At 36.9% G+C, this 27233-nt stretch overlaps 2 protein-coding genes across 5 annotated transcripts; both read left to right on the forward strand.

Annotated features, from left to right (window-relative positions):
• The first annotated feature begins 94 nt into the window (after positions 1-94).
• LOC130408345 (leucine--tRNA ligase, cytoplasmic-like) lies at positions 95-18595 on the forward strand. The gene is made up of 32 exons (XM_056731835.1): positions 95-177; positions 1344-1465; positions 1554-1641; positions 1827-1907; positions 2002-2139; positions 2280-2441; positions 2543-2655; positions 3143-3206; positions 3304-3371; positions 3514-3739; positions 4414-4501; positions 4869-4945; positions 6092-6145; positions 6630-6770; positions 6857-6934; positions 7049-7134; positions 8572-8637; positions 8735-8817; positions 9100-9238; positions 10145-10357; positions 10569-10626; positions 10937-11000; positions 11326-11509; positions 11730-11820; positions 12046-12186; positions 12363-12503; positions 15181-15291; positions 15544-15654; positions 16097-16201; positions 16392-16487; positions 17046-17178; positions 17575-18595. Exons 1-32 carry the CDS (start codon positions 172-174, stop codon positions 17778-17780), a joined length of 3534 nt encoding a protein of 1177 aa, XP_056587813.1. The 5' UTR covers positions 95-171; the 3' UTR covers positions 17781-18595.
• A 232-nt stretch (positions 18596-18827) lies between these two features.
• Positions 18828-26871, forward strand: plac8l1 (PLAC8 like 1). Of its 4 annotated transcripts, XM_056731280.1 has the most exons (6): positions 18828-18959; positions 19153-19318; positions 19439-19624; positions 21783-21919; positions 22486-22625; positions 25815-26871. In XM_056731280.1, the coding sequence occupies exons 3-5, from the start codon at positions 19447-19449 to the stop codon at positions 22615-22617; spliced, it is 447 nt and encodes a 148-aa protein (XP_056587258.1). In that variant the 5' UTR covers positions 18828-18959; positions 19153-19318; positions 19439-19446; the 3' UTR covers positions 22618-22625; positions 25815-26871. The 4 variants fall into 4 exon arrangements, with proteins under 4 accessions (XP_056587258.1, XP_056587262.1, XP_056587259.1 ...); XM_056731281.1 differs by lacking the exon at positions 25815-26871 and having other exon boundaries at positions 18832-18959; positions 22486-23014; XM_056731284.1 differs by lacking the exons at positions 19153-19318; positions 25815-26871 and having other exon boundaries at positions 18830-18959; positions 22486-23014.
• Positions 26872-27233: the final 362 nt, after the last annotated feature.

Here is a 27233-nt window from a genome sequence, read left to right on the forward strand (position 1 = left end):
AACAATGCGTTTTTGTGTCTCTTTTCTGTGTGGCAAGGATTCAAATCCATTAAAACTACATTACCCATAAGTCCAAGCGCGTCTTCCGCCGGCGTTTCTTCACAGTGTCATCAGCCACGCGAGTTTCCACTCTTACAGAAATCTTGCTGAAGTTTCTGCTTATACATCAGCATGACGGTAAATTTAATCTACTGAAGATTTATGGTTTAGACGTTTTACTTTATTTATGTAGACCACCGCTTGCCTCATTATGTGAAATCCCATAAAACGCATAAAAATTGGTAATTTAAGCAGCATTGGTTTTCTTTAGCAACTAGCTTCGGACATATGTATCTAGTACTTTTGCACATTTATGTGCATTGAGTCGTATGTAAACATCCGATCTTCTGATCCACACAGCGATGCATCTACATCACCCCTGTATTTCATTTTCTTGTAAACTGGAGTAGATTTACAGCAACAGAAGTGACAGCAGCTGTCAATAGTGCTGCTAATGTGTCCTAATGTCATCTACTCTGCATATACAGTACACTAGCAACTCATATTACAAGTATAGTCCTAGTACTAGTAATAATGCATTGTTTGGCGAGCTAACAAGCAGATATTCTGGTAGCTCTTTAATATAAATTAAATAAGTAATTAATGAAACCATACACATAAAACGTTACTGTGTGTTGTTCAGCTGTAATACTGAAAAAATGGATGATGTATATTTATATACATATGTGACCCTAAATCACAAAACCAGTCTTGCATAGCACAGGAACATTTTTGGTAAAAGCCAAAAATGCATTGTATGGGTCAAATTATCGATTTTTCTTTTATGCTAAACATCAATAGGATATTACGTAAAGACCACGTTCCATGAAGATATTCTGTATTTTCTACCCTAAATATAAAAATATAAATATTTTTGTGAGTGGATGGCCTGCTACAGTGCCTCTGATTAACAACTTCAAAGGCAATTTTCTCAATGTTTGCACCCTCAGATTCCTGAGATGTAAACGGCTGTATTTCTGCCAGATATTGTCCTATCCTAACAAACCACACATCAAAAGAAAGCGTGTTTATTCACCTTTCAGGTGATGTAAAAATCTAAATTTGGGGAAAATCGACCCCTAAAGACTGGTTTTGTCGTCCAGGGTCACATATACATATTCATATACACAATATTTGATGTATTTCAAAATATAACTAATACTACTAATCATAATATCGTCTGGTCATAATAAATACGTAAGAAAAACATGTACAGATATATATATATATTTCAGTTCTCTGCTGAAGTTTTCACGTATGTAAATTGAAATGTAAAGACATTCTGCTGATGTTATTTGTCTCAGGAACGTAAAGGAACGGCGAAGCTCGACTTCTTGAGGAAGATCGAGGAAGAGGTCCAGCAGAAATGGGAGAAGGAGAAGATGTTCGAGATAAACGCTCCAGCCTCCACTGGAGAAAGTACCAAGTTAGTCTGTTTCCACATCTTGAAGATTTCCTGAATCTGAACCTATTTACTTTCATGCCTAATTTCTTGTAATTCTCTGTTTAACCAGTAAGAACAAGTACTTTGTTACATTTCCTTACCCGTACATGAATGGGAGACTTCATCTCGGGCACACGTTTTGTCTGTCTAAGTGTGAGGTCAGTATAGGGTTTTAATAATGAAAATGTTTATTTGTTGATTACAAGCATTTTATTTCTAAAAAAACTTGTGCATAATCTTTAAACTGGATATTTGAAAGGATTTCGTTTTATCATTGAAGCTTCTGCATTAAATATGAACCCCTACAATTTATTTACCTTACATTATGACTGATGTCTTGCAGTTTGCTGTGGGTTACCAGCGTTTGAGAGGAAAACATTGTCTTTTCCCATTTGGATTGCACTGTACTGGAATGCCAATCAAAGTGAGTCCTTTAAACTCAATCCAGCACAAACACATACACTTTATAATATCAACATCAATCCTATTATGTATATATATATATATGTGTGTGATAGGCATGTGCAGACAAGTTGAAGAGAGAGATGGAGCTCTACGGGTTCCCGCCACAGTTTCCTGATGAAGATGAGGAGGAGGAAGAGAAGCCGAAGATCAATGATGAGATCATCATCAAGGACAAGGCAAAGGGCAAGAAGGTACTTCTACAGTTTGAGCACCTTGAGCAAAACTCAGGAGTCATTTAAAGTGACATATTATGTCCAGAATGAAAGAATTGAAGTTAAATAAATGCTTGCTGTTGTGTAAAGTACTGTTTTCAATCTCATTCAACTCACAGAGCAAAGCCGTGGCCAAGTCTGGATGCTCCAAGTTCCAGTGGGACATTATGAGATCCCTGGGGCTGCGTGACAATGAAATCGGGAAGTTTGCCGAAGCCGAACATTGGCTGGATTATTTTCCTCCGCTTGCTGTAGAAGACCTTAAGAAAATGGGTTTGAAGGTATGTATGAATGAGCGGTTTCCATTGTGTGTAATGCTTTACAATTTTACAATAAAATGTAACTGACCTTGACTTCGTTCTTTTCTGCATTATTGTTGTAGGTTGATTGGCGTCGTTCCTTCATCACGACGGATGTAAACCCCTTCTACGACTCTTTTGTTAGGTGGCAGTTTATCACTCTGAAAGAGAGGAAAAAGATCATGTTTGGGAAGAGGTACATCTTTAAACATAATTAATTGGATAGATCCTATTAGATAGATAGAACCTGCTCTGTACTTACAATGTAGAATAATTATATTTATGTAATGCAGATCTACTAACCACTAGTTGCACTATTAGGATGACATGTGTGATTTAGGGTATTTCTTGACAAGCAGATGGTTAATATGTATCACAAAAAATGGCCACATGATTGACATCTGCGAAATTTTAATAACGAATTCCATTTTTTAATTATAAATCTTTTCTTTAAAAAATCGTAGGGAGAAGAATAAGGGAGATTCTCTCGATCGGGTTTAAGAAAGAAGCAGAGCAGTAGATTAAACACATCTTAATGGTGTCCAAATACTTGTTGTGGACTCTGTATTTACTTTAAAGGAGTAGTTCAAATCATGCAAGAATTTTCATTTTGAAGGTGAACTATTCCTTTAAAGGTTAAATGATTTTAAAGATTTTATAAAATCTTTCTTGGTTTGTTACAGATATACCATATACTCTCCCAAAGATGGGCAGCCGTGCATGGACCATGACAGACAAACGGGAGAGGTGGGGATGATTTGTATTTAATGAATCTCTGTTTTATTAAATAAACTCTGTAAATATTTTATTTTGAGTGTTTCAATGAGGTAGTGCTTTTTTACAGGGAGTTGGTCCTCAAGAATACACCCTTGTCAAGATGAAGATGATTGAACCGTACCCATCAAAACTCAGGTACTGCGGTGGCCCTGTGGTACTTCTGTTGCACAGTGATTAAGAACTGTAACCATTTTACCATCCCTAAAAAAGATGACATCAATGTAGCGCGCTTGCTGTGTAATGTTTACCATTGTTTGTGGTTTTCTGAATGTTTTAGTGGTCTTAAAGGCAAGAACATCTTTCTGGTAGCTGCAACTCTGAGACCCGAAACCATGTTCGGTCAGACAAACTGCTGGCTACGTCCGGATATGATGTACATTGTGTTTGAGACTGCCAGTGGCGAGCTGTTCATCAGCACACAGCGTTCGGCCAGGAACATGTCCTATCAGGGCTTCACCAAAGAGAACGCCCAGGTTCCTGTTATCATGCAGATCATGGGAAAGGTCTGTGTTTCCCTCACATGCACAGAGAAGTGTAACGGGGGAATAAAAACTCAAATTTACAGTTTAAAGTGTCAATATTTTGTTGTTTGTTAAGGTCCTACTTTGGTTTATGAAGTGTCCAAAAACAGGTTTATGTACATTCATGGTGTAAAAACACTTTCATTTTCTAATAATAGGTGGTTATAACCTCACTTCTTGACTGATTGTCAAATGATTTGTTCGGCGATTCATCTGTCTAATCCCCTCCTTTCTGTCAGCCTACTCTGATCTGATTGGTCAGATGGTTTAGTCTGCTGTGATTGGTCTACCGCATGCAGTGTCAATGTAATTTAGGCAGGCATTACACTGAGTGACGCAAATCTGACCCGGAACTGAAATTAGAATGACAGACGACTCATTTTTTTGCCCAATCAAACAACTTTGTCATTCGTTCACTTTCGGGTTTACAACATGGCAGTCTGCTTACATTCACATGCAGCAACATTATACACTGCATGAATTGTCATTTTAAGGACATTGTAATAGATGCTGTAATAGAAACAATTTCTGAGCTCAAAATAGCAAAAAAACTGTCAAACCATATTTGAACATAGATTATTAAACCAATTTCTAAAATAGCATCATTGATGCAGTCATAAAAAATGTAATCTAAGATGTTTCTCTTACTTCTACAGGACATCCTGGGCTGTGCATTGAGCGCCCCCCTCACCTCCTACAAGACCATCTACGCCCTACCGATGCTTACCATAAAGGAAGATAAAGGTACCATCCCATAATATCACCTCATCACATAACATTACCCCCTGATGAAGAAGATGTGCCTCGTAACAGACTGCAAGGCAGTTTGCACATGATTTTAAAGGCAAAAATGAGAGTGTTGTTTGTCATTGTGGAGCACGGTGAAGCTAGTAGAAATGGAATATGGAAATGACTGGTAATGGATGAGGCCCTCAGGCGGCCAGCACCACATTACTCTAAACACATACACAATGTTTTTTGCCTTGGGTTTCATTCTCACCCTGAAAAAGGCCTTTCTTAAGATTGAAATGTCACGTTGGCTAAAAGTTGTTTGTGGAATGGAACGTGAAGCAATTTATGCAAGATGATTAAATGTCGTTTGTAAACACAGGAACTGGAGTCGTCACCAGCGTGCCGTCAGACGCGCCGGATGATATAGCTGCTCTGAGGGACATCAAAAAGAAACAGGTGTTGTGTTTACTTTATATCATATATTATAAAGTTGTTTGCTCTGTTTTATACTACATCCATTGGGTTCATAATGATTACTGTATGTGTTAGCGATGTTACAATATCAAAAACTCACTGAACGATAATCAGTGTTGGGTAAATTACTCTGAAAAAGTAATTGATTACTAGTTACTAATTACATGTTCAATAGTGTTATTAGAGTACTGTACAAATGACTCTCTCCAAAAAGTATTTAGTTACTTATTACTAATTACTTTCTGTATCCCATATCAATCTTGATTAGTTAAGGGATTCACGGATGGATATATTTAATTCATTCAAATAAAAATATTAAACTACATAGTACTCTAATTAACTGACCAAAGTATAACAAATGTTAGAATAATATATTACGGCACGCATTTTAAAGTTAGACTTGATAGATTTGATAGTTAGACATTTGATGTCAATTCCACTATTGCACACACATATATTAAGCAAAGTATTTAGTTTAAGTACATAAAAAGTAACTAATTAAATTACAGAAAGAGCAATGCCTTACTTTACTTTTTCAAGGAATAAGTTATTAAATTACAGTAACTAATTACTCAGTAACTAGTTACACTCAACACTGATGATAATATCTAATATCTAAGTATGAGGTCAAGAGCACGATATTTATTGCTATTTTCAAAATGACAAATGATGACTTGGAAACGTGCCGTAAGCATCCGCTTTTCTTTATCCTCGAATCATAACTGTTGCTTACAGGTATGAGTTATAGTATGAAATGGGTCAAATGACCCTTTAATAAAATAAAAGAATTGCACCAGATGGACCTTGACATAGGTAACATATATAATTTTTTCTAACATTCTCTATGTTATGCCCAGAAGACCTATCGTTTCATACAGTCACGTGACCACGATAATATTGAGACAATTTTGCTATTGCGATAACACAATGTCGATAATATTGTTACATACCTATTAAAGTATGTATAGTACAATCACATTGTGGAAAAGGAAACACTGGAGAACAGCACATCACTTAAAGTACAAATACGAAATATACACATGCTTAGTATAAAAAATATGAATATGAAAATATGAAATATGAAATATGAAATATGAAAGCTTAACTCTTTTTTGATGTTGTTTTTAGGCTTTGAGAGAGAAGTATGGAATTCAGGATCATATGGTTCTACCCTTTGAGCCGGTAAGAAGATTCCTAAACTAAACACTCATCACAGTCCTTTTTTATTGATTTCTGTTATGTTTGTTAGTTTTATGGCCATTCGTATACTAACTTACTGCATAAAACCATCTTTTTTTTTTATGGAGATACTCTTTTGCAAGTATACAAAAGTATTGATGGAACTTAAAATGCTTTGTTTCCAGCTCTTAAATGATAAAATACCACCTTCCCCTGTTGTGTTTGAGCTTCTATTTCCTTCTCAACCATAAGTTGCTTCTGAAGGATGTGCTTGAAATTGATTCACTTTGATCTGTCAATGTCTGGAATTTTGTTTGATGTATTGTCAACCAAAAACTATTAAAAACAGTGGCATTAATTTTGTCCTGGCACATTTTGTCAATGTGTCAACACAAGAAAAAAATATATACATCCATTTCATGGGGTCTTTAGGTCAGTTGGATTGTTTAGTGGATCTGAGGTGGTTTGTGGCTCTGTGTTCTTTCAGGTGCCCATCATTGAGGTACCAGGATATGGAAACCTATCGGCTCCTCTTGTTTGTGACGAACTAAAGATTCAAAGCCAGAACGACAGAGAGAAGCTTGCAGAGGCCAAAGAGAAAGTCTACCTCAAGGGCTTTTACGAGGGGGTGAGAACATCTGAACAGAAACATCCCTTAAACAGATTTTTTTAAGGCTTAATACCCATATTTATCCTGAAATTTTGTTTTGCTAGATTATGTTGGTTGAAAGTTTCAAGGGGCAGAAGGTCCAGGATGTGAAGAAACCCATTCAGAAGATGATGGTGGAAAAGGTCGGTAGATTTTTCCCCCTGCTACTCCAATATTTAACCGTGGGGATACTGAACCTTCTCACCTGTATGTTCATGATCGATGGTTCTGACCCCAGTGTGTTACTGTGTTGTCAGGGTGAAGCTCTGATCTACATGGAGCCAGAGAAGCAGGTGATGTCTCGCTCTGGGGATGAGTGCGTGGTGGCGCTGTGTGATCAATGGTTAGTGTGACTTTCACGGAAAAGAGTTTAAAATGCAGCATGATATTCTTGGCTGAGGCCAAAATTGGTTTGTATTTACTGGAATTTGCTATAAAAGAAAGAATATTTCTAGCTTGATCATTTCTAGCTTTATAGCGTCAACCGTGTTATTATAGCTTTGTTAACAGGGTTGAATAAATGCATTCACAAATGGCGTAAACACAGCAGTTTGTGGAACAATAAAAAAAGTTTATTAAGAGGGGTTCAAGTAATGTTTATGATAAAAACTTTTCTTTTAATCGGGGATGATTGATGTATGTGATAACACCAAAATGTGGCACCCCAGACATTTCATGTTGGATAATACTTTTTATAAATAAATGTATTTCTTCTCACTCCAAAGACATTGATATGTGAATTACACATCCAGCTCCTCTCAGAAAACATTATACATATATATTTATTTAAGTGTATTCACAGCAACTCAGAGTTATCATAGGTTTGATTTTAGTTTTATTATGTTTTTATTAATATTTAAAGGGATCATATGGCATGTATTAGACACGTAAAATTGCAAAAATTAAAGTATGGAAACATAATACGCATTCTATCTAAATGCGAACCTTTTAGCTAAAAGCGAATCGTGTAACCACACCCCCACAAATCTACTTCATTTTGTGGTATGATTTGACTAAGACCGCCCAAATGTATAGTACGGTGGGTGTACCTGTCAGTACAATTGCTTTGGAACCTGATATTCCAAATATGGTAAGAGGCGTTACATTTCCGTCACACGCTTGCAGTATTCGACCAATCACTACACACTGGTAACTGGTCAATCATAGCACACCTCGCTTTTTACCTTTGTAAAAGATCTGCATATTTCAGAGAGGCGGGGTAAAGAGGAGATACAAACATGCACGGTATGTGAGAAATACAGTGTTTTTGAACCTTAAATCATGTATACACATTGCATTACATCTAAAACAAACCACACTATTCGTTTTTGGCGTGTCATATGAACCCTTTAACTTTTGAATGTTACATTTTAACTTTCGTTAAATATTAAGCAACTTTGTTATATGCTTTTGTTGTTTTAATTTTTGTATTACTATATAAGATTAATTAGTTTTAGTTTTGTTTATTATTTAAATTTTAGTGCTTTGAACTTATTTCAGTTTATTTCTGAGGCAATATTTCAATTCTTTGTTAGTTTAGTTTTTCCCGATAATGTTTAGGCTGTAATGTTAATGCTTTGAATAAACAAAAACACTTTCAAAGTTCTAATTTTGGTAAACTAAAATAAAGTTACAAAAACAGTCCATTCCTTTCATGGTGATGTTTCATGCATTCGTTGTTATCCTGTGAGGTCTTTTATCCGGCTATTGTAGTGACTTGCCTCAGGGCTCCCTTGTCTGAATTGGCTTTTCAGAAAGTGACTAGAGTCTTATTTCTCAGGTATCTGGATTACGGCAATGAAGAATGGAAAAAACAAACCACAGGCCTCCTGACGGCTCTGGAGACGTAAGTCTGTCTCACACACTGTGGGACATTACACACTTGTTGCTGTTGGACAACCTGTATGAATGTGGTAATACTGACTAAATACTTTCTTCTTCAGGTTTTGCGATGAAACCAGGAAGAACTTTGAGGCGACATTGGCTTGGCTCCAGGAGCACGCCTGCTCTAGGACATATGGATTGGGTAAAGATCTGCTTATCCATTTATCTGTATGAGGTTTTTTTTCAAGCTTTAATGTTTGGAGGCTTTTTTTCGTAAGCATGTCAGATGACCACCTTAGTTTGAAGCCTGTATTAATCAAAGCTTTTTCATAAGGACGATGCCTCTCTATAGTTCTTTTGTAATACACTTATTTTTGCTCTCGTGCCCCCAGAGCACTCAGCGATAGCATCAGCAATTTTTCTTGCCGTTCCTTAGAGAGAACTTTTTGATTTTGGAGTTCTTTTATGTGTTTGGTTCCCATAGGAACACGGTTGCCATGGGATGAACAATGGCTCATTGAGTCCCTGTCGGACTCCACCATCTACATGGCCTTCTACACCCTGGCACATCTTCTCCAGGGAGGGGTCCTCAACGGACAGGGACCCTCGCCACTGGGAATAAGGTATTATTTGCTCTGGAAAGGCTAGACAGTTTTTTCCTGTCATTTATGGCCATTTCAATTTTTGCAAAGAGAAATAAGTATACAGAATGAAAACTCAGGTGATGGTGAAGTTTTTTTTCTTTGAAAAGCTTAAATACATGAAAATGTATCTTGCTTAACATAAAAATGTTTAAAGCTGTGACGTGAAGTTAAATGAGTAGCTTTTATTAAATACAAAAATAAACAAAGAAATAAAAAAATATAAGTTAGAGCTGGTAAGCGATTGATCGTGATTAATTGCATCCAGAATAAAAGTGTGTGTTTACATAATATTAGTCTGTGTACACATACATTTAAATATTTAGGAAATATTTGCAATCATATCTTATATATATATATATATATCTTATATATATATATATATATATATCTTATATATATATATATATATCTTATATATATATATATATATATATATCTTATATATATATATATATATATATCTTATATATATATATATATAAAACATTTATTGTTTTTTATTTTAGATTTTTCTTAATTATATACATGTATGTGTTTGATGTTATACATACAAAATAAATATGCACATTACACAGACATATATAATGCAAGCACACACTATTGTTATGGATGAAATGATACTTGCACTTAATCATTTAACAGCCCTAATAAAAATTTGAATGAACAAATTGTAAAAAAAAAAAAAAAAGCAAATTATTCAAAATTCATGTTGTGTAAAATAACCAAATTATAATCAGAGTCATTAATCAGATGAAACTAAATTAAAATGGTAATTGTAAATGGTAACTGTATATAAACACGTAAACGTTCAGATATATATATTGTTCCTTGGATAAATATAGCAAATGAAGAAATGCTAGAGAAAAACACTGTTTCTCCCTGTAGACCCGAGCAGATGACGAGGGAAGTGTGGGATTACATCTTCTTCAAAACAGTCCCTTTTCCAAAGACGGACATCCCAAAGGATCACCTACAAAAGCTCAGGAGAGAGTTTGAGTTCTGGTACCCTGTCGATGTGAGAGTGTCAGGAAAAGACCTGGTGCCCAATCACCTCTCCTACTATCTGTACAACCATGTAGCCATGTGGCCCAATGACAGGTACCACATAAACACCTGCTTATCAAGAGTATTCAGTTTATAAGTTGAATATCCACAGACTTGAAATGTTTTCTGATCATTTGTACATTCTTTTTTCTATATACATTGTATATGACTATTTCACAACTATTATTATGGTAGTTAGTCTAGTTAAGTTATATTTGGCAGTTCAACACTTTTATTCGCTGATTTCGGGATTTTTGCTGTATAGTGGAAAATGGCCACAAGCAGTACGGGCCAATGGTCATCTTTTGCTAAACTCTGAAAAGGTGAGTATATGTTACTTTATTTTCATGTCCGAAAACTGACTTTTCTGTTCATTCCTACTCTGTCTGTCAAGTATAATTTCCAACATATCATCACAAACGGTCAATATAACACACAAAAATATAATTCACAATTACAGTCAGTCCTTCCACAGCTAATGTGTACAGACAGTTTTAAGGGAGCTTGACTTGAGCACTTAAACTTATAGTTCGTTGTGTTCTGAGAGCTACCTTGTAGAAGTGACACAGTCGTGTGAGGGCCCGCATCGCTGCTTGCAGCTATATTCTTAAAAGTTGTGTTTACATCCACCAGATGTCCAAATCCACTGGCAACTTCCTCACTTTGAGTCAAGCTATCTCAAAGTTTTCTGCAGATGGTAAGTACACCATCAATGGAATGAGATTATTGGAGACATTTGGCCATGTGGACTTTAAAAAATGATCATATTTAACTTAACATTTCATTTTCCTTTTTGATTTGTCAAATGATAGTATTTTGTCAGCTCAGGTAATGTTTTGTTCGAAAAATTTGTCAGACCTGTTTTATTTTCGGGACAAATGGAGTTTTGCCAATTATTCTTTTTTTATATTCAAACAAACAAGTCATATTTATATTGAATATCATTTGTTTTCCTCATACAATACTCAAGCATTTTCTGATGCTGTTATGAGTCTAAAAACACATCTGTCCCGTTATCTCAGGCATGCGTTTGGCTCTGGCCGATGCAGGGGACACGGTGGAGGATGCTAACTTTGTGGAGGCCATGGCGGATGCTGGAATCCTGCGGCTGTATACATGGGTGGAGTGGGTGAAAGAGATGATAGCCAATCAGAACAACCTGAGGACTGGACCACCTGACACCTTTAATGACAGAGTATTCATTAGGTAAGACTGGAGTTAGTAAACAACCATGAAGGCTGTTTTATACCACTAAAGGTTCAACATTGTTCTTGTAGACATTTGATTTCTTAACAAAAAATAGATGGATATATAATAGATGATAGCTATTCGAATAGTCAGTCAATGTAATAAGTTCTTATCATACTGTACCTTACAAAAATGTAAATTTTCTGTATTTTGGAACGTAAACCTGTCTTTTCTGCAGTGAAATGAACTCCAGCATTGTTAAAACGGAGCAGCATTATGAGAGGATGATGTACAAGGAGGCATTGAAGAGTGGATTCTTTGAGTTTCAGGTAACACATGGACTGTAAGATCCACCAGCTTTTATTTAAAAGCGCCTGTCGGAATCCTGAACGTTGGCAGGTGGCCGGCATCTGTTAGGCTGAATAAACTTTGTGAATGTTATAAGTTGTAGTTACAGCTGCACCTGTTATATTTAAAAACACAATTGAAGTTTGTTTGGAGACTTCATTATCAATTCACAATCATGTTTGTTTACAATTCTTGTGTCCTTTTAGGCAGAGAAGGATAAATACAGAGAGCTGGCCATCGAGGGCATGCACAGAGATCTCGTGTTCCAGTTTATTGAGAAGCAAACACTCCTGCTGGCTCCCATCTGCCCCCACCTGTGTGAACACACCTGGTCCCTGCTGGGGAAGGTGAGACCCCCGAAACGCTCTTCCACAAATTTCCAATGAGGATCTACCACAACATTGAAATCCATTTCCTTTGTGTAAAAACATTTTTAAGGTTCATTTTCTGGATACAACTCGAGTCTGTAAACAAGATTGAGAATCTGAAAAATGGGAATCGTGTGTTTTTTTTCTACATTTAGAGAAGTTCTGTAACGAAGGCCAGCTGGCCCACAGCCGGTCCGGTAGACGAGGTATTGAATCGATCCTCACAGTATCTGATGGATACGGCTCATGACCTCCGTCTGCGCCTGAAAGCTTACATGCAGCCAGCCAAAAACAAGGTAGGAATTCTTTACACACACCCACCGATGTGAGAAATGAGAATCATCTGATAGCTTATACAATTCTGCCACGTTAATGTATAACTGCTGCATTATTGCAAGACATATTTTGAGATTCATGCACAACGTAAAAAGGCAAAAACAGAGTGCATCCAGATTTTGATCAGTAATAATATCGCTAACGATAAGTTCCTTTCGCAGAAGAGATGTGATGTCAAACAACCCAAATTTGTAGATAAGTCATTATGTAATTTATTATCGATAAGATTTGTTTGTGATGATTTCAAATGTTTTTTGTATTTGTGGGTTCGGGGAACAGACACAATCGCTAGATTATAAGTGGATGATACCGAGTGATGGGTTTTAAGTGAGCTAGGTGACATGTCATGGCAGCTTAAGCCAGTCTGTCTTCATTTTTTTTTTAATGTAGAATTTAGGGATGCACCGAAATGTCACATTGGCCGAGAACGATAACTGATAACTCTTTTTTTTTCCATTCATTGTGAGCCAAAATTTTGGGCGATATACAGTATCTAAATATTATTAAAAAAAATTCTGGGACTAAAACAAATGGCAAAAAGTGATTTTATCTGAAAACATTGACTTAAGAAAAAAAGGTAACCATTTGTTCCATTAGTTTTCTCCAAAAAATTGTGTACTAAAGTTACTTTAGACTAGTTAATGATTCTGTAAAGGAGTCATATGGTGCGAATACGTATCTTTCTGTGTCTCTGTGTGTTATAAGTTGCCCATGCATGTAATATACACGTCAAATTGCAAAAATAAAGTCTCAGAACAAAAGATAAAAAAAAGCGAATGCTCTCACAGACCTGCCTGAAACGCCTCGTGTAACCACACCCCAACAAATCTACATCAGTTTGTGGTATGAGTTGACCAAGACCGCCCAAATGTATACGCAAGTAAGGTGGGCGTACCTGTCCGCACAATTGCTTTGGAACCTAATGTTCCTAATATGGTAAGAGGTGTTCACACGCTGGCAGTATTCGACCAATCACTACGCACTGGTTAACTGGCCAATCATAGCAAACCTCGCTTTTCAAAGTGATGAGCTTTGTAAAAAATCTGCGTTTCAGAGAGGCGGGGCAAAGAGGAGATACAAACATGCACTGTATATGGAAAACACAGCGTTTTTTAAACTTAATTTGTGTATGTATGTGTAGTTTGTGGTATGTTCGCATAATTTACACTTTCAAAAATATTGTATCTGCATATTGTACCTACATCAACAATGTTTGGATAATAAAAGTAAGTGAACGATCACGACAGAAAGACAGTACTGTACTGTATTTTAACTGTGAGCAGCATGCAGCTGAGGAAGTTTAACCAGAGGAAATAAGTTGTTATTTATGGTCTATAATGCTTTCCTGTGGCTAAGTGGTTAGAGCGTGATGCTAGCTACGCAAAAGGTCAAGGGTTCGATCCCAGGGATCTGATACAATGTATAGTATATGCAATGCAAGTCGCTTTAGATAAAAGCGTCTGCCAAATGTGTAAATGTAAACTATATATTGGCCTAAATTTGAATATGACCAATAATGTATCATGCATCCCTATTAGAAATATCACCACGTTTGGTCTGGGGTTGTTTATTTTTATATATATCACAATTTTTGCACATATTTGCTGTGCGTATCCTAATTCTATATGTTCTTAAAAGCAAATATTTACTCAATATAGATATATTATATAGATTTTAGATTTCAGCCTAAAACACGAGTTGTGTAAGACAACTTTTGCTTTTCACCTCAGGGTTGAGGTCTTTCACCTCCAGACCCTGACGGTCCAGCATGCAAAATCAATCCCACCCAAAGAGAATACACATGAGGAGCGAGCTGTCATGTAGGATCAGTGTAGCTGTGTCTCCGACATAAGAGCAGTGCATTATCCCTCACAGTCCTTCAGTCTTACGCAACCACAGCCAGTGAATGGCTTTTCTCAGTTCTGTTTCTATGGCCATGTGATAATGCATGTCGCTTTGAATAAGGAGTTGTCATGTTGATGGGTTTTAGACCATGAAGCAAAAATATACGGCTAGTGACCGTAAACAGGTTCAGAGATACACTATTAGCTGAAATATTAAATTTATAGAAATTATATTGTTTGTGCATTAGTTACGTTAACAAAATCAGCGCAAAATCAGTTTCTTTTGTTTTTCTCCTGTGCAGTCCAAATATGAAACATAATTTAATATAAATATAATATAAGAAGTACAGTGTTAGCAACTCATTTTACTTTTATTTCAATAAAATGAAGAAATGTATAAAATTTGCTTAAACACATTGTTTGTGCCATGCTCCACCTCTCTGAATTACAGAAAAGCACTTGAATCAGCATAGTGTTAGTCTTAGTTTTTCTTTATATTAAAGACACTTTTGTATTATAATTTTTTGTTTGTTTGGATTTTAAATTTGATTTTAAAATTGTAATTTAGTTTTCTTATTTGATATAAAACATATTTTTATTTTACAAAGAAATAATAAGATGGAAGTTGTTAAGTTCTAATTTCTCAACTCATTTTGTAAAAATGAACCGTGAATAAATCATATTGTGAGATCAGTATCATGAATCGCATCGCGAGGTGAGCGAATCGTTACATCCCTATTGTCTTCCATTTTAGTCTATTTTGTTAAATCTTTCATTCCTTTATCAACCACAGAAAGGAGACAACAAACCTCCAGCCAAGCCCACACACTGTAACATCTATATAGCGAAGACCTACCCACCCTGGCAGCACAGCGCCCTCTCTCTGCTGGGCAAACATTACAAGGTACCCTCCATTTAATCAAAGTCCACTATTGTCTGAAAAATTACTTATGAAAACAGTCTCCACATTTTTTAAATATTCAATATTTTAGAAAAGGAGATTATAGGTGAATAATACATGTGGCGATGGTAACTTTTATTATGTAGTGCAGGAATTTGCATTATTCCGTATTGTACATCACTGTGGTGATACTCAGAATGTCAGAGCAGATGAACTGTCAATCAGACTGCTATTCTTTTCTATCGTCATTTCCAGAGCAACAATGGATCTCTTCCTGACAAAAAAGTCATCGCCATGGAGCTTGGAGCCATGCCAGAGCTGAAGAAGTACATGAAGAGAGCGATGCCCTTTGTAGCTATGATAAAGGTAGGAGATGATACTTTATGGTATTTTATGAGGATGGTCAAACACTAGCTCCAACCTGGCACTTTATTTTTTTAAGCTCCGTTTGCAAGTTTTTAAACTCTGAAGGCCTATTATTTTAATAGAATGATCAAAAGTTGCAGCTACAATATTTATCTTTTAAATATGTCAAATGTGTTTCTATTAGGGCTGTCAATAGATACAAAATTGTAATCGTATCCTTTTCGTGAGATTAACTGCTTGTCAATACAACCAATTCAAATCGCGCCCAAATAGTTAAAAGTCCCTTATATGAATACGAGCATGAAAAGAAGATTTAGAAAAGAACGGCTACTATCATTTAAAAAAAAAACAAGAAACAATTGGAAAAACATGCTGTACGCCAGCAGAAACGCCTCGTTGGACACAGCCCTCTAGTCATGTTTGTGTGTCTGTGTGTTTTCAGGAAAATCTGGAGAAAAATGGGCCGCGGGTTCTTGATCTAGAACTGGAGTTTGATGAGCGTGCCGTCCTGCTTGAAAACATTGTTTATCTCACCAATTCACTTGAGGTAGAAGCACGCTATTTGTAAAGCCCAAAACGTTTTTATATACGATTTATGTGCATTATGTCCAACTGAAAAATGCCTTTTCCTTCTAAAAGCCACTTGGCAGACATTAAACACTATTCTTTTGCAACAAACTGTGCTGAATATCTTAAACATTTGACCCGTCTCTGTCCTTCTCTCCCCCATCCAACAGTTGGATCAGATAGACGTGGTGTTCGCCTCTGAAGCCGATGACAAAGTAAAGGAAGACTGTTGCCCTGGGAAACCGTTCTGTGTCTTTAGATCTGAGGTAATGATGATGTCCTGTTGAGGTCTTGTCATTCCCACCGTCTATTGTTTCTCTGTTGTTGTTGTTTTTATCTGCACTACTGCACATGCACGGAGAGCGAGGATCATTTTTGAAGCGCTCTGTGTATTTGTAATGCTCTTTTTGTGCATCTCATCATGTAGCAGTGTAGGCGTACAGCATTCATTCAGAATTAAAAAGGTTTTTGGATGGTTGCCATGCATTTAGATGAAAATAATTGTTAAAAAAAGGTAACTTTTACTCTTTGTTTCGTATTTGGTGAATGCAGAAGTGGTCAAGAATGAAATGGCCACTCTTTTGCATATAAAGTAATTTGAGCCCAAAATGGCAACTTGGAAATATTTATCATTTGTCACAATTGGACATGTGACACACTTTTAATTTTGGGGTTTGACTTTCCTATTAACTTATATAGACTGTCCTATACACAATGGCAGCATATGATACTTTTTTGTGTGACAGTTTTCGAACTGTCACATTTTTGATGTATCGTTCATAAATCCATAATCATGTGCCGTGACTTCTGTGTCTGTCTAACAGCCTGGAGTATCCGTGTCAATGTTGAACCCGCAGCCAGCCACCGGTCTGTTCTCCACTAAGATGGAGATTCGACAGGGAGACAGAAAAGACTCGATCATCCGCAGACTTTCTCGAGTTAACCGAGGGATCAAGGGTATGATTATAATCTTTCTGACATTTCAGTCTTGCTCGAACAAATTGCTGGAATTGAAGGTTGTAAAGAAACCATTAAAGTCCCAGTGAAATTAAAAAGGGCTATTTTTTCATGAAATATTGCAGCGTTTATAGTAAAAAGATTATCAACTTTCTCTTTTGAAATTCCTTTTAATTTGGAAATGTGTCAGAATACGGAAGTAAAAACGATCACAACTTCCGGTTCACAGGGAATTTAAAGCCCTGCAACCCTAAAACAATATTAGGCCTATGTTTGAAGCCACTCTTTAAAATGTGAGTTTTATGCATTTGACGGCAAAATATGAAAACTTCTGTGGCCAGTGCATGTTACATAAATGTTGTTATTGTTTGTGAATAACGGTTGTAAAACTTTCAGATTTATCCAAAGTGAAACTGATGCGTTTTGAGGACCCTGTGCTCGGGCCCAGACGAATCCCCGTTCTGGGGAAAGAAGAAGAGGGAAAGCTTGCCATCTCGGACAGTTCGGTCTTCCACATCAGCCTGGAAAAAAGCACAGTTCATATGAGCGACAACGGCTTTAAAATGGATATCGGAGACACTTTAATCTATCTGGTTCAGTGAGATCTGGGACTTCAATTGTTACTTTATTTACAAGTGGATACTTTTCTCTTGTCTAGAAAACATGTTTTGCATCAACTGAGATGAAAGTTAATCTAACACTAGCTGGTGTTTAGACTCAATGTGACTAGTCAATTGCTGTCTCTGCGTTTGAATCGGTGTCACAGTTACAGTCATTTTACATAATAAAAGCCTGGGGGACTGTACATTTTAAGTTCATGCTCATTCAAGCTAATGGGACTGGAAATATTCGTGCTATTTTACATTTTTTGCTCAACAGTTCTTACTGTTGTGCTCACAAATTTAAATTTCCCATGCAGAATCTGCAAGATGATTTTTTAAATAAGAGATGATTAAAATTGCATTTTCTTCATCATACGCAGTCAATAAATGCTCACGGTGATAACTACAGTATATTTATACAGGATAATTTGTGTTCTTTTTCTGTAAACTATATGTAGATATCTATCATGCAGGTTCTTCAGAGTAAAGGAAACAACAAAAACAAAGCTATTTTTATGATCGCTGTTCTTTTATACATACATGTAAACTGTATGTATACCCTATGGATGCTTTGAAGGATTTCTTACCGTTCATACCTGCCGATGGAATTTCATTTGTACACCTGTTCTCTATTTTACACCCATAATTCATAGTATTTCAACAGAGTTTCTGTAAAGACATCCGTTCCTTCAAACGTTGTGTCTGGCATTCAATTCAATGTCTGCACTTTTGTCGGACATCGGTTTTTGTCAAATTTCATGAATTCTGTGAACACTTAATAATTAATTGCTAATAAAATTTGCCTCTGAATGCCACCTTGGTTCCTTTTTTGCATTATATAATAATAATAATGAATGAACCACACAAGCACAAACGGCACAGTTTTCTTTGAATGGACCTGCTGAAAAACCTCTGTCTTATGAAGACACGGATGGATGCAGTTGGAGGCGAGACCATTCACACATGCTGAGAGAGACATTAACATGCACTTGACTGCCAAACAAAACCCCATCTACACAACTCCATGCAATGTTTCATCAGTGGATGTGACCCAGTTTAATGTGTGCAGCAGAAGGAAGTGATGCGAAACATTAACCTCAAGAGAACGTGCTATTCTGCATAGTCTTTATTTGTGCTCTTGGGGTGCGTTTGTGTAGCGTCACACAGTCTGAATCGCTGGTAAGTGAGAGGTTTGGCCTGATCTTTGTGTGTGGTCTGTGGCCCGAATAATGCGTGATTATGTGTTTCATAACTGGGATTTGTGTGATGCATTAGCTTTTGTTTGTGTTATTTTTATATTAGTGTGACCTGAGAGGTTTAAACGCGCTTGCTGTCTGTGTCTCCTGTGTTGTGGGTTTGTGTGTGTATTAAGACGGCTGGGGTCTTATCAGCTCAAAGCAGCTTTCTGTCGGGGCTTTTCAGCCAACTGGCTATCAGAAAGAATACGCCACTGTCACTATGGGAAACTCAGCCTTGCTTTTTTCTGCAGTCTCTTGTCGTTGCTTGGGGTTGTCAGCCAATTTGACATTCACTGCTTTGTGAGTTTTCACCCTCATTTTAATGCGTTTCATTGTTGGATGTAATTTTCTCACAAAGCTAGCGAAACTTTTAGGTCAGGTCAGAACAGCCGTTTAGTACTATTAATGTGTCTTTCTCAGAACACCAAATGGACTCATCTGGTGGAAGAGACGAGAAACTAAATGTAATAGGATATGAAAAGATGGAACTTCCTGTTCTCACTCAACCTGGTCTTGGCGTGACAACAACAACGGTGACCAATATCACTCAGACTGGAGGAGACTGGTCTACGGGACTCTTTGACGTTTGTGGTGACACCAGCACATGTAAGAGAAACTCCTTTAGGTTGAGTTGAAGGGACAGTTCACCAAAAAATAAAAATTCAGTTTTTTACTCACTCCAAAATCTTTATAAATGTCTTTGTTCTGATGAACACAGAGAAAGGTATTTGGAAGAATGCTTATAACCAAACAGTTCTTGGACAGAATTGACTACCATAGTTGGAAAATAACAAAAAAATGTTGTTCCGTTGAACACAAAAGACGACATTTTGAAGAATGGATTGAACTGTTTGGTTACAAGCATTCATCCAAACATCTTTCTCTGTGTTCAACCAAACCATGAAATGTATACAGGTTTGGGACGATTAGAGAGTGAGTAATTCATGACAGAATTTTCAAAGCATAACATTTTTTTTGGGGGGGAGGTACTGTTTCTATTCCTGCTGCATCTAGAAAAAACTACCGATCTTTAAAGCGATAGTACACACAAAATTAAAATTTTGTCATAATTTACTCATTGTCATGTCATTTGCAAACCTGTATGAGTTTCTTTCTTCTGCTGTACACAAAAGAAGGTATTTTGAAGAATGTTGCTAACCAAACCCAATTGACTTCCATTGTATGGACAAAAAAACATTTCTCAAAATATCTTCTTTTGTGTTTCACAACACAAAATTCATTGTTGCTAAAAACTTGTGTCATGTCTGTTTAGGGCACAATTCATCCATGAGGAATTCATTTTATAGGCCTGTATCATTTTGACTTAAAATGAGCAACCGAATTTACAGTCTGTTGTAGTTTTAAAGATGAGGCAACGCACACAGTTTCTGCCAATCTCATATTAATCTTGGGAATTTATAGTGTAGTATTGCATACTTCGTGTCTTTGAACAGTATTTAGTTTGATCACATTATAGACATACAGCTGTACGATTATTTTTGGAAAAAGACGAGCTCCTGGAGGCGTACAGTGGGCAGAACTACAGCACGACCACATAACACATCATCGAATCGATTCACTATAAATTCGTGTTTTTTTTTTATAAGGCGCCTACACGCGGATTGCCAGCAAAAAACAGACAGATATGACTTAGTTTGACTAACCGCATACGGTTCATGTCCGGCATCTTTTAGCGCTGGCACCTCTATCAGTTTCAAACAATCTCCAAATCCAGCGATATATCCACTGTTTCTATAACATTAATCACTGAAATGCAGTAACCAGACAAACACAGCTGAACCGTCAGTTGAGAGAAGCGGTATTGAAGGGCGGTATCTTTCTTACGCTGACTGGTTGACGCGTGGACGTAACCAAGGGGTTCACAACAAACGAGTGTAATTACATACAATGTCAATTCAAAGAGGCGTACAGACGCGAACTCGCGGCAGGATTATTCCCGCGAACAAAGTTTAATATCGTCTTTCGCGAAAGTTGAACATATTTGTCATTTCGCGTCACTCAAGCGAAATAACGAAAAAAACGGTAATCCTTTTTATAGGGACCAATTCACAGCATTAACTAGTTGCTTATTAGATGCCTATTTTTGGCATATTGGCTGTTTATAAGCACTTATAAAGCACATATTCAACATGACCATGATATACTTGCCTAATCCTACCTAATACCTAAATCTAACAACTACCTTACTAACTATTAATAAGCAACAAATTAGTAGTTTACTGAGGCAAAAGTCATAGTTAACGGTTTATTAATATCGAAAATTGGACCTAAAAATAAAGTGTGACCGAAAAAACTTTTCCTGTGAGTAATAATATGCGTTTAACGCGATTGTTCGCGTTTGGTGTGAAACTTTACAGTAATTTCTTTTAGGGTATTTCTTGCATACTATATTTACAGAGTTTTCAGACATGCCACTTATTTTGGACACAGATTTTTCCATTCACTAAATTATTGAAGTAGGCATATCCTCACATCTTCTGGGACTTGTCCATGCCTGACTAGGTTTGTTTGTTCCCTGTCTCCCTTTTAAGACTGCTCCTTAATTATAATAAATTGTCTAGCAAAACTAGACTGTCTGAGAAGATAACATGTTCCATTTCTACCCAGAGCTATATTCATCAGACAGAACAGTTTCCTATTGAATCCTCTTCTGCAGTCAATCAATAGAAGCCGTGCTAAGTTCAATGTAGCTCATTCTATAAGTTTCTTAATAAATGTTTTTGAGCATGTGTCCTCTTTGCAGTTCTGATGGGTGCGTTTGTGCCCTGCTGTCTGGACCTGAATCTCGCTCATCAGTATGGAGAATGCTTGTGTTTGCCCCTGTTGCCCGGCTCCACGTTTGCCATGAGAGTGGGCATCAGAGAACGCTTTAAAATCAGGGTAAGGATCCAATTGTAACATTACAGTAGTTTTGCATGATGAACACAGCAGGCTCACCTGCCATTTTTCAGATAAGTGTGATTTTGCAACAAACAAAAGGGTTTGCTTTAAAGATAAATATCTTGCAAACTTCCAGTTACAGCCGTGGCACTGAGGTGGATTTTCGTTAAATTTTGCATTATGAAACAGCTTAAATTTATTAAAATAATAACACACTTTAGCGTAGTGTTGGCATAAAAGCAGTTTCCAGAAAAGGAAAAATTGTTTTTGAAACCAACACCAGCTTTAAACTCAGAAAGTGACTAGAAATTTCAGCTCTATGTATTATTATGACTCAAGGGGGGGAATAAATAAACAGGTCCAGTGTATTTCCTCCCAAAATAGACTCTTAGATGAGCATTCCCTAATAAAATCTATAACTGGATTCTTTGACTGAAATTGGGTGGTTAAATCAGTCTTTCCAGCCATTAGAAATCTACAAACCCTTATTTGGCTTGCAATATCAAGTTAAAAATACATAAGAGTGTTTCTACAGTACCTTTGTGTGTGTTTGTGTGTGTCTCTAGGGCAGTGTGTGTGAGGACTGGACCGCTGTATATTGCTGCTACCCTCTGGCCCTCTGTCAAATGATCAGAGAGACGAAGAAGAGGCTGAAGACACAAATCTACACTGTTTCCACCATGCTGGACAGCTCCTGAGACTGCTGGTGTGTTTGTGTGTGTGTGTGTGTGTGTTTGTGTTTTTGTGTAATATGCATCCTCATCAATGTTTTTGGTGATGGAAAAAGACTGAGGAGCTGTCAGCTGTCAGCATGTTTATTACCCCAGGTCCTGAAGTTCACGCAGGGTTACACAGATCAGTACTCTCTCCTTGAAGATTGATGTCGCTGACATTTCAGATTGATGGAGAAACAGATGGGTGGAGAGATGGAGGAGTGAAGGTTATGATGTGTTCTGGGAACGTGTGTAGCTTGACTTCTGCTCTCATGATACATGTACACCTGCAGTTTCAGCTTTTTATTATTTGTGTTCTTTTTTTTAACTTTTTCCATCAAATTAAATTCGAAATAAATAAAAATGAAATATTTTGCATTCATTTTTACATGTTATTCTTTCTTTTTGTGACACATCGGTCAGTCAAACAGTCCGCTAAACTCAAGGCTTTGGTTGAATCATTGACGTTGGAGGCTTCAACTATCAGATCAATGTTTTGAAAGCCCTGAAGACAAGACCACATCAATCTAGATAATGGTGGTTTGTACATTAGCAGAGTAAACATATAAATGCTTATTGTCATAATGGAAATGGAAATATATATATACTAGTGGTGGGCCAACGCCGTTAACGCAGTGAGACTCTTATCGCGCGATAAAAAAATTGTCGCCGTTAATCTATTCTCAAAGTTGGGTTGGGAGCTGGGTCTATACTACGCAAGCTATGATGACTTTCACCTTGATATTTTAGCGCGGATGTATACCAGCTTAACTGCACTGTACGGGGCGAGAACGAGATTTTTCAACTCGCGTGATTCGCGTCATTCGCGGAAGCAGAAGCCGCCTCATCATCTCATAACCAGGGCTTCATTCGCGCGATTCGCGCAGCAAGTCTATTGCCTCTTTGCATTAACACATAAATCACTCGCGCTTGACGCGCCATTCGCGTTTGGTCTGAACACAACATAACGTTACTGTGAAATTACCGCATCAAACGTGACGTGCTAACATGGATGCAGCTATGAAGCCGCCGGGTTTGCTTCAGGGAATATTAATTTTTAAGAAGCTTCCCAATGGAAACATAGACAAGACTAAGGTTGTTTGCACCTTGTGCAATGCGGAATTGGTTTAAAAAAAAACACTTTCTCTCAACAGGTACTGGTCTAGCTTTAGTTGAAACCAGTAACTTTGTATTGAGATCTAATGTATTATGGCTCCTGTATGACATATCGCTTGTTGCTCCCTCACTCTTTGTAAGTCGCTTTGGATAAAAGCGTCTGCTAAATGACTAAATGTAAATGTACTGTAGCAGCTCTTCCAGTCTCAAGTACCACCTAAACGCAAATCATCCCTTAGCTAATGCGGAAGTAAACGCAAGTTCATCTTATTGAACATAACTTAATTTTCATCACCAATTATCATAGTAGAACAGCTTTCTCAAGCAGTTTGAGATGCATTTTGAAAACAGGAGATGAGCCCCTGGTCTAATACGCCACCTGGCTTGAGAAACCCGTTCTCAAAGACTTACTTTTAGTCATTATTTGGGTAGCACACATATTCTGAATGCCTTCGGCAGAATTTAAATGAGCCATTTTAATCTAGATTAATCTAGATTAATCTAGATTAAAAAAAATAATCTATGCCCACCACTAATATATACATATATCATAAAATACTTTCCCACGTGAATGTTTTTCACAATCGCATTGCAAATGTGAAAACATGTTGCTTTTCTGTTTTGATTTCTGTATTTGTTTTTTTTTCTGTTCAATTACAAACAAAGAAAAAACAAATACATTTGCTTATTTATTTCTTTATTTATTGAAGTAGGCTGTGTCACTTAATATTTTTTTTAACATTATGAAAATTATAATCTCTCTCTCACTGCACTGGGAAATAGGGGATTTATCGTAGACTTGCCTTGTATTTATACTGACCCAGTGATATTATCTAATCTCTACACAAACCCTTATAGAAACATTTTAGCATTTTCATAAAAGCATAATTTGTGACCCTGGACCACAAAACCAGTCTTAAGTAGCTCAGGATAATTTTTAGCATGGGTTTAAATGGGTTAAAAGTTGACCTCAGTTGGTCTGTTTAGTCGCAGCTCCATCTGTAACTAGTAAATTCCGGGAACTATTGAGAGCCCGTGTAACGTGATTCATGGAGTCTTCAGATAGTTCCAGGAAGTTATGTTTTCTCTTTAAATGCTTAATTTCTTTCATTTTTATTCATGAAATGGCTTTCGGGTTTAAATGAGTTAGAAGTTGACCTCAGTTGGTCTGTTTAGTCGCAGCTCCATGCGTAACCAGTAACTTCCTGGAACTATTGAGAACCTCCATGATTTTTAAAGCAGTTGTATATCTTAAGAAACCATACATCAATGGAAAGTGTATTTATTCAGCTTTCAGATAGTGTAAAAAGATTGGATTGGTTTTGTCATCCAGGGTTACATGTACTTTATTTATTTATCAATTTTATACACTTGATACAAAAACGCTTTTAGAATCTGAGAGTGAGTGTAAGTGTAATCTTTATGCATTTGTTTGTCTGCAGAGGGCACTGTTGTCACACACACTTTTCTCCTCCATTCAAGTAAATAGATTGTGTGTCTGTGTATAAAAGTACAGGTATATTGCTGCTCTTGTGGGTTTTGTAGGACCCCTGGGAGACACGAGACCACTGGAGCCTTAAGCTCTGCAGACACAAAACCAGAAAAGAAAAATGAGGACGGGTCAACTAAAGAAAGATCAAGAAATTTCTGAGCAATTCTCTTGCTCTCTCATTTACCTAACTCACACAGTATCAATGTGCCTTTGTGTTGCATATTTTAACCATGATTTATTTCTTATTTATCAAGATCACGTGATAATTCAATCAATTTAGTTAAGGAGATGCGTCAACAAAAATCAAGCTAATTGCTAAAAGTAATTGTCAAAGTCATAGCTGGTTTATGTGAAAGTAAAGAAAAATTATGAAATTGTATTTTACTTAAAGAGTCAAATAACTTAAACGCACATCATCGCAATTACAACTTCCTAGCATAAGCCAAACTTCCCAGGAGATCTTGAAGGCAGCAGGAGAATCCATGAGCATCCATGGCGATTTTTGGACCATCTGTGCCGTAATGAGGAGCTATCTTGCCGTGACGTGTCTTAATGTTGTGTTTGTCGCTCCTAGGCAGCCTGATGTCCCCCTGGTAACAGTTCAGTCCACGGCAACAACACAGACACCTGGAGCACGGAGGGCTGGTCAGATGTTTGAGTTTTCAGAGCTCGGATCTCTTCCCACAGATGAGCTCACAGCTTTAAAGAGAGAATATAGTGTTACTAGTCTTCATTCATCCATAACAAGGTTTTTTATCCTGTTCAACAAACAGTATATGTGTAGTCACACAGCAGAGAGAGGCGTTAAAGGGTTGCGAGCTGTTAGTTTCCACTGAGAAAATGTCCAAGCCGTTTGGAGAGCTTTCTGTGAGTTTGACACGGAGGTGTTTTTCTAGTCTGTGGGCTCGGTTAGAAAGCGGTTTGATGACAGTTCCGACTGTTATTGTGGGAGGCGAGTAGAGATGTGAGATTTTAAGTTCAAGGTTGAAGTCTGATAAAAAAAATCAATCTGATCTCTGCCTTTCCAGCACTTGAGTTCACCCAAAGCTTCTGAAACCACAGAACAAATGGTGTATAAAAAAAGAAGGAAGCATGCAAGATCATGCTGTCAGTCAGATTCATCTTTCATTTTTTGTTCATTTGGTATTTTCTATTTTTGGCCAATGAATCAGGTGTAGGGAGTTTAAGAGAGAGTTTTTAACCATTGTGAAATGGTACAAACTGGTCAAAATAACAAAAAAGATGCAATGTTTGCTGATCTTGAATGCTGCAAAGAAAACAAGTTCATTTTCATTTTTAAACAACACAATAATAATGTTTTACATGTATTTTAGGATAAGTTCAAAAATGAATATGGAAATAACTTGGCATTCTCTCAGTCTTTCACATTGCTGTTGGGGGACTTTATGCCATTCTTGAGGGTTGCTTCTATTAAAAATCCACACAATTTGGACTGGAATTGCACTCTTAAAAATAATAGTGCTTAAAAGGTCCTTCACAGCAATGCCATGGAAGAACCATTTTTGGTTTAAAAAAAACATTAAGTCAAAGGTTCTTTAATGAACCATCTCTTTCTCACTTTTTAATAATCTTACGAACCATCTTTCGTTAAAAAGAACCTTTTGTGAAACAGAAAGGTTCTTCAGATTTTGAAGCATCTTTTTTTAAGACTGTACCACAATATGCACAATCAATGCACAAAGTGCAGATGGAGGGCAAGAAGTGATTTTCCATATGATAAATCACAAACTCAAAATGCCTGTTTAGTGTCGTTTATGGTTGTTCAAATTGATCAAACAAGGACAGTCGTTCTTATTTTGTGTTGCCAATGCTGTTGTTCATGAATGGTGAAATCATCTTCTTTGTGCTTTTCACAGATTTCCAACCATAGAGGTGTTTCTCAGGGATTAAGATATCCATTCCATAGTTTTGCAAATTTGATTTTCACTGAATTATCGTTCAGTTTTCAGATGTTTTTTTGACGTCAGGCCAC

The sequence above is a fragment of the Triplophysa dalaica genome, chromosome 19 (assembly GCF_015846415.1).
Source record: "Triplophysa dalaica isolate WHDGS20190420 chromosome 19, ASM1584641v1, whole genome shotgun sequence".
Lineage (NCBI taxonomy): Eukaryota > Metazoa > Chordata > Actinopteri > Cypriniformes > Nemacheilidae > Triplophysa > Triplophysa dalaica.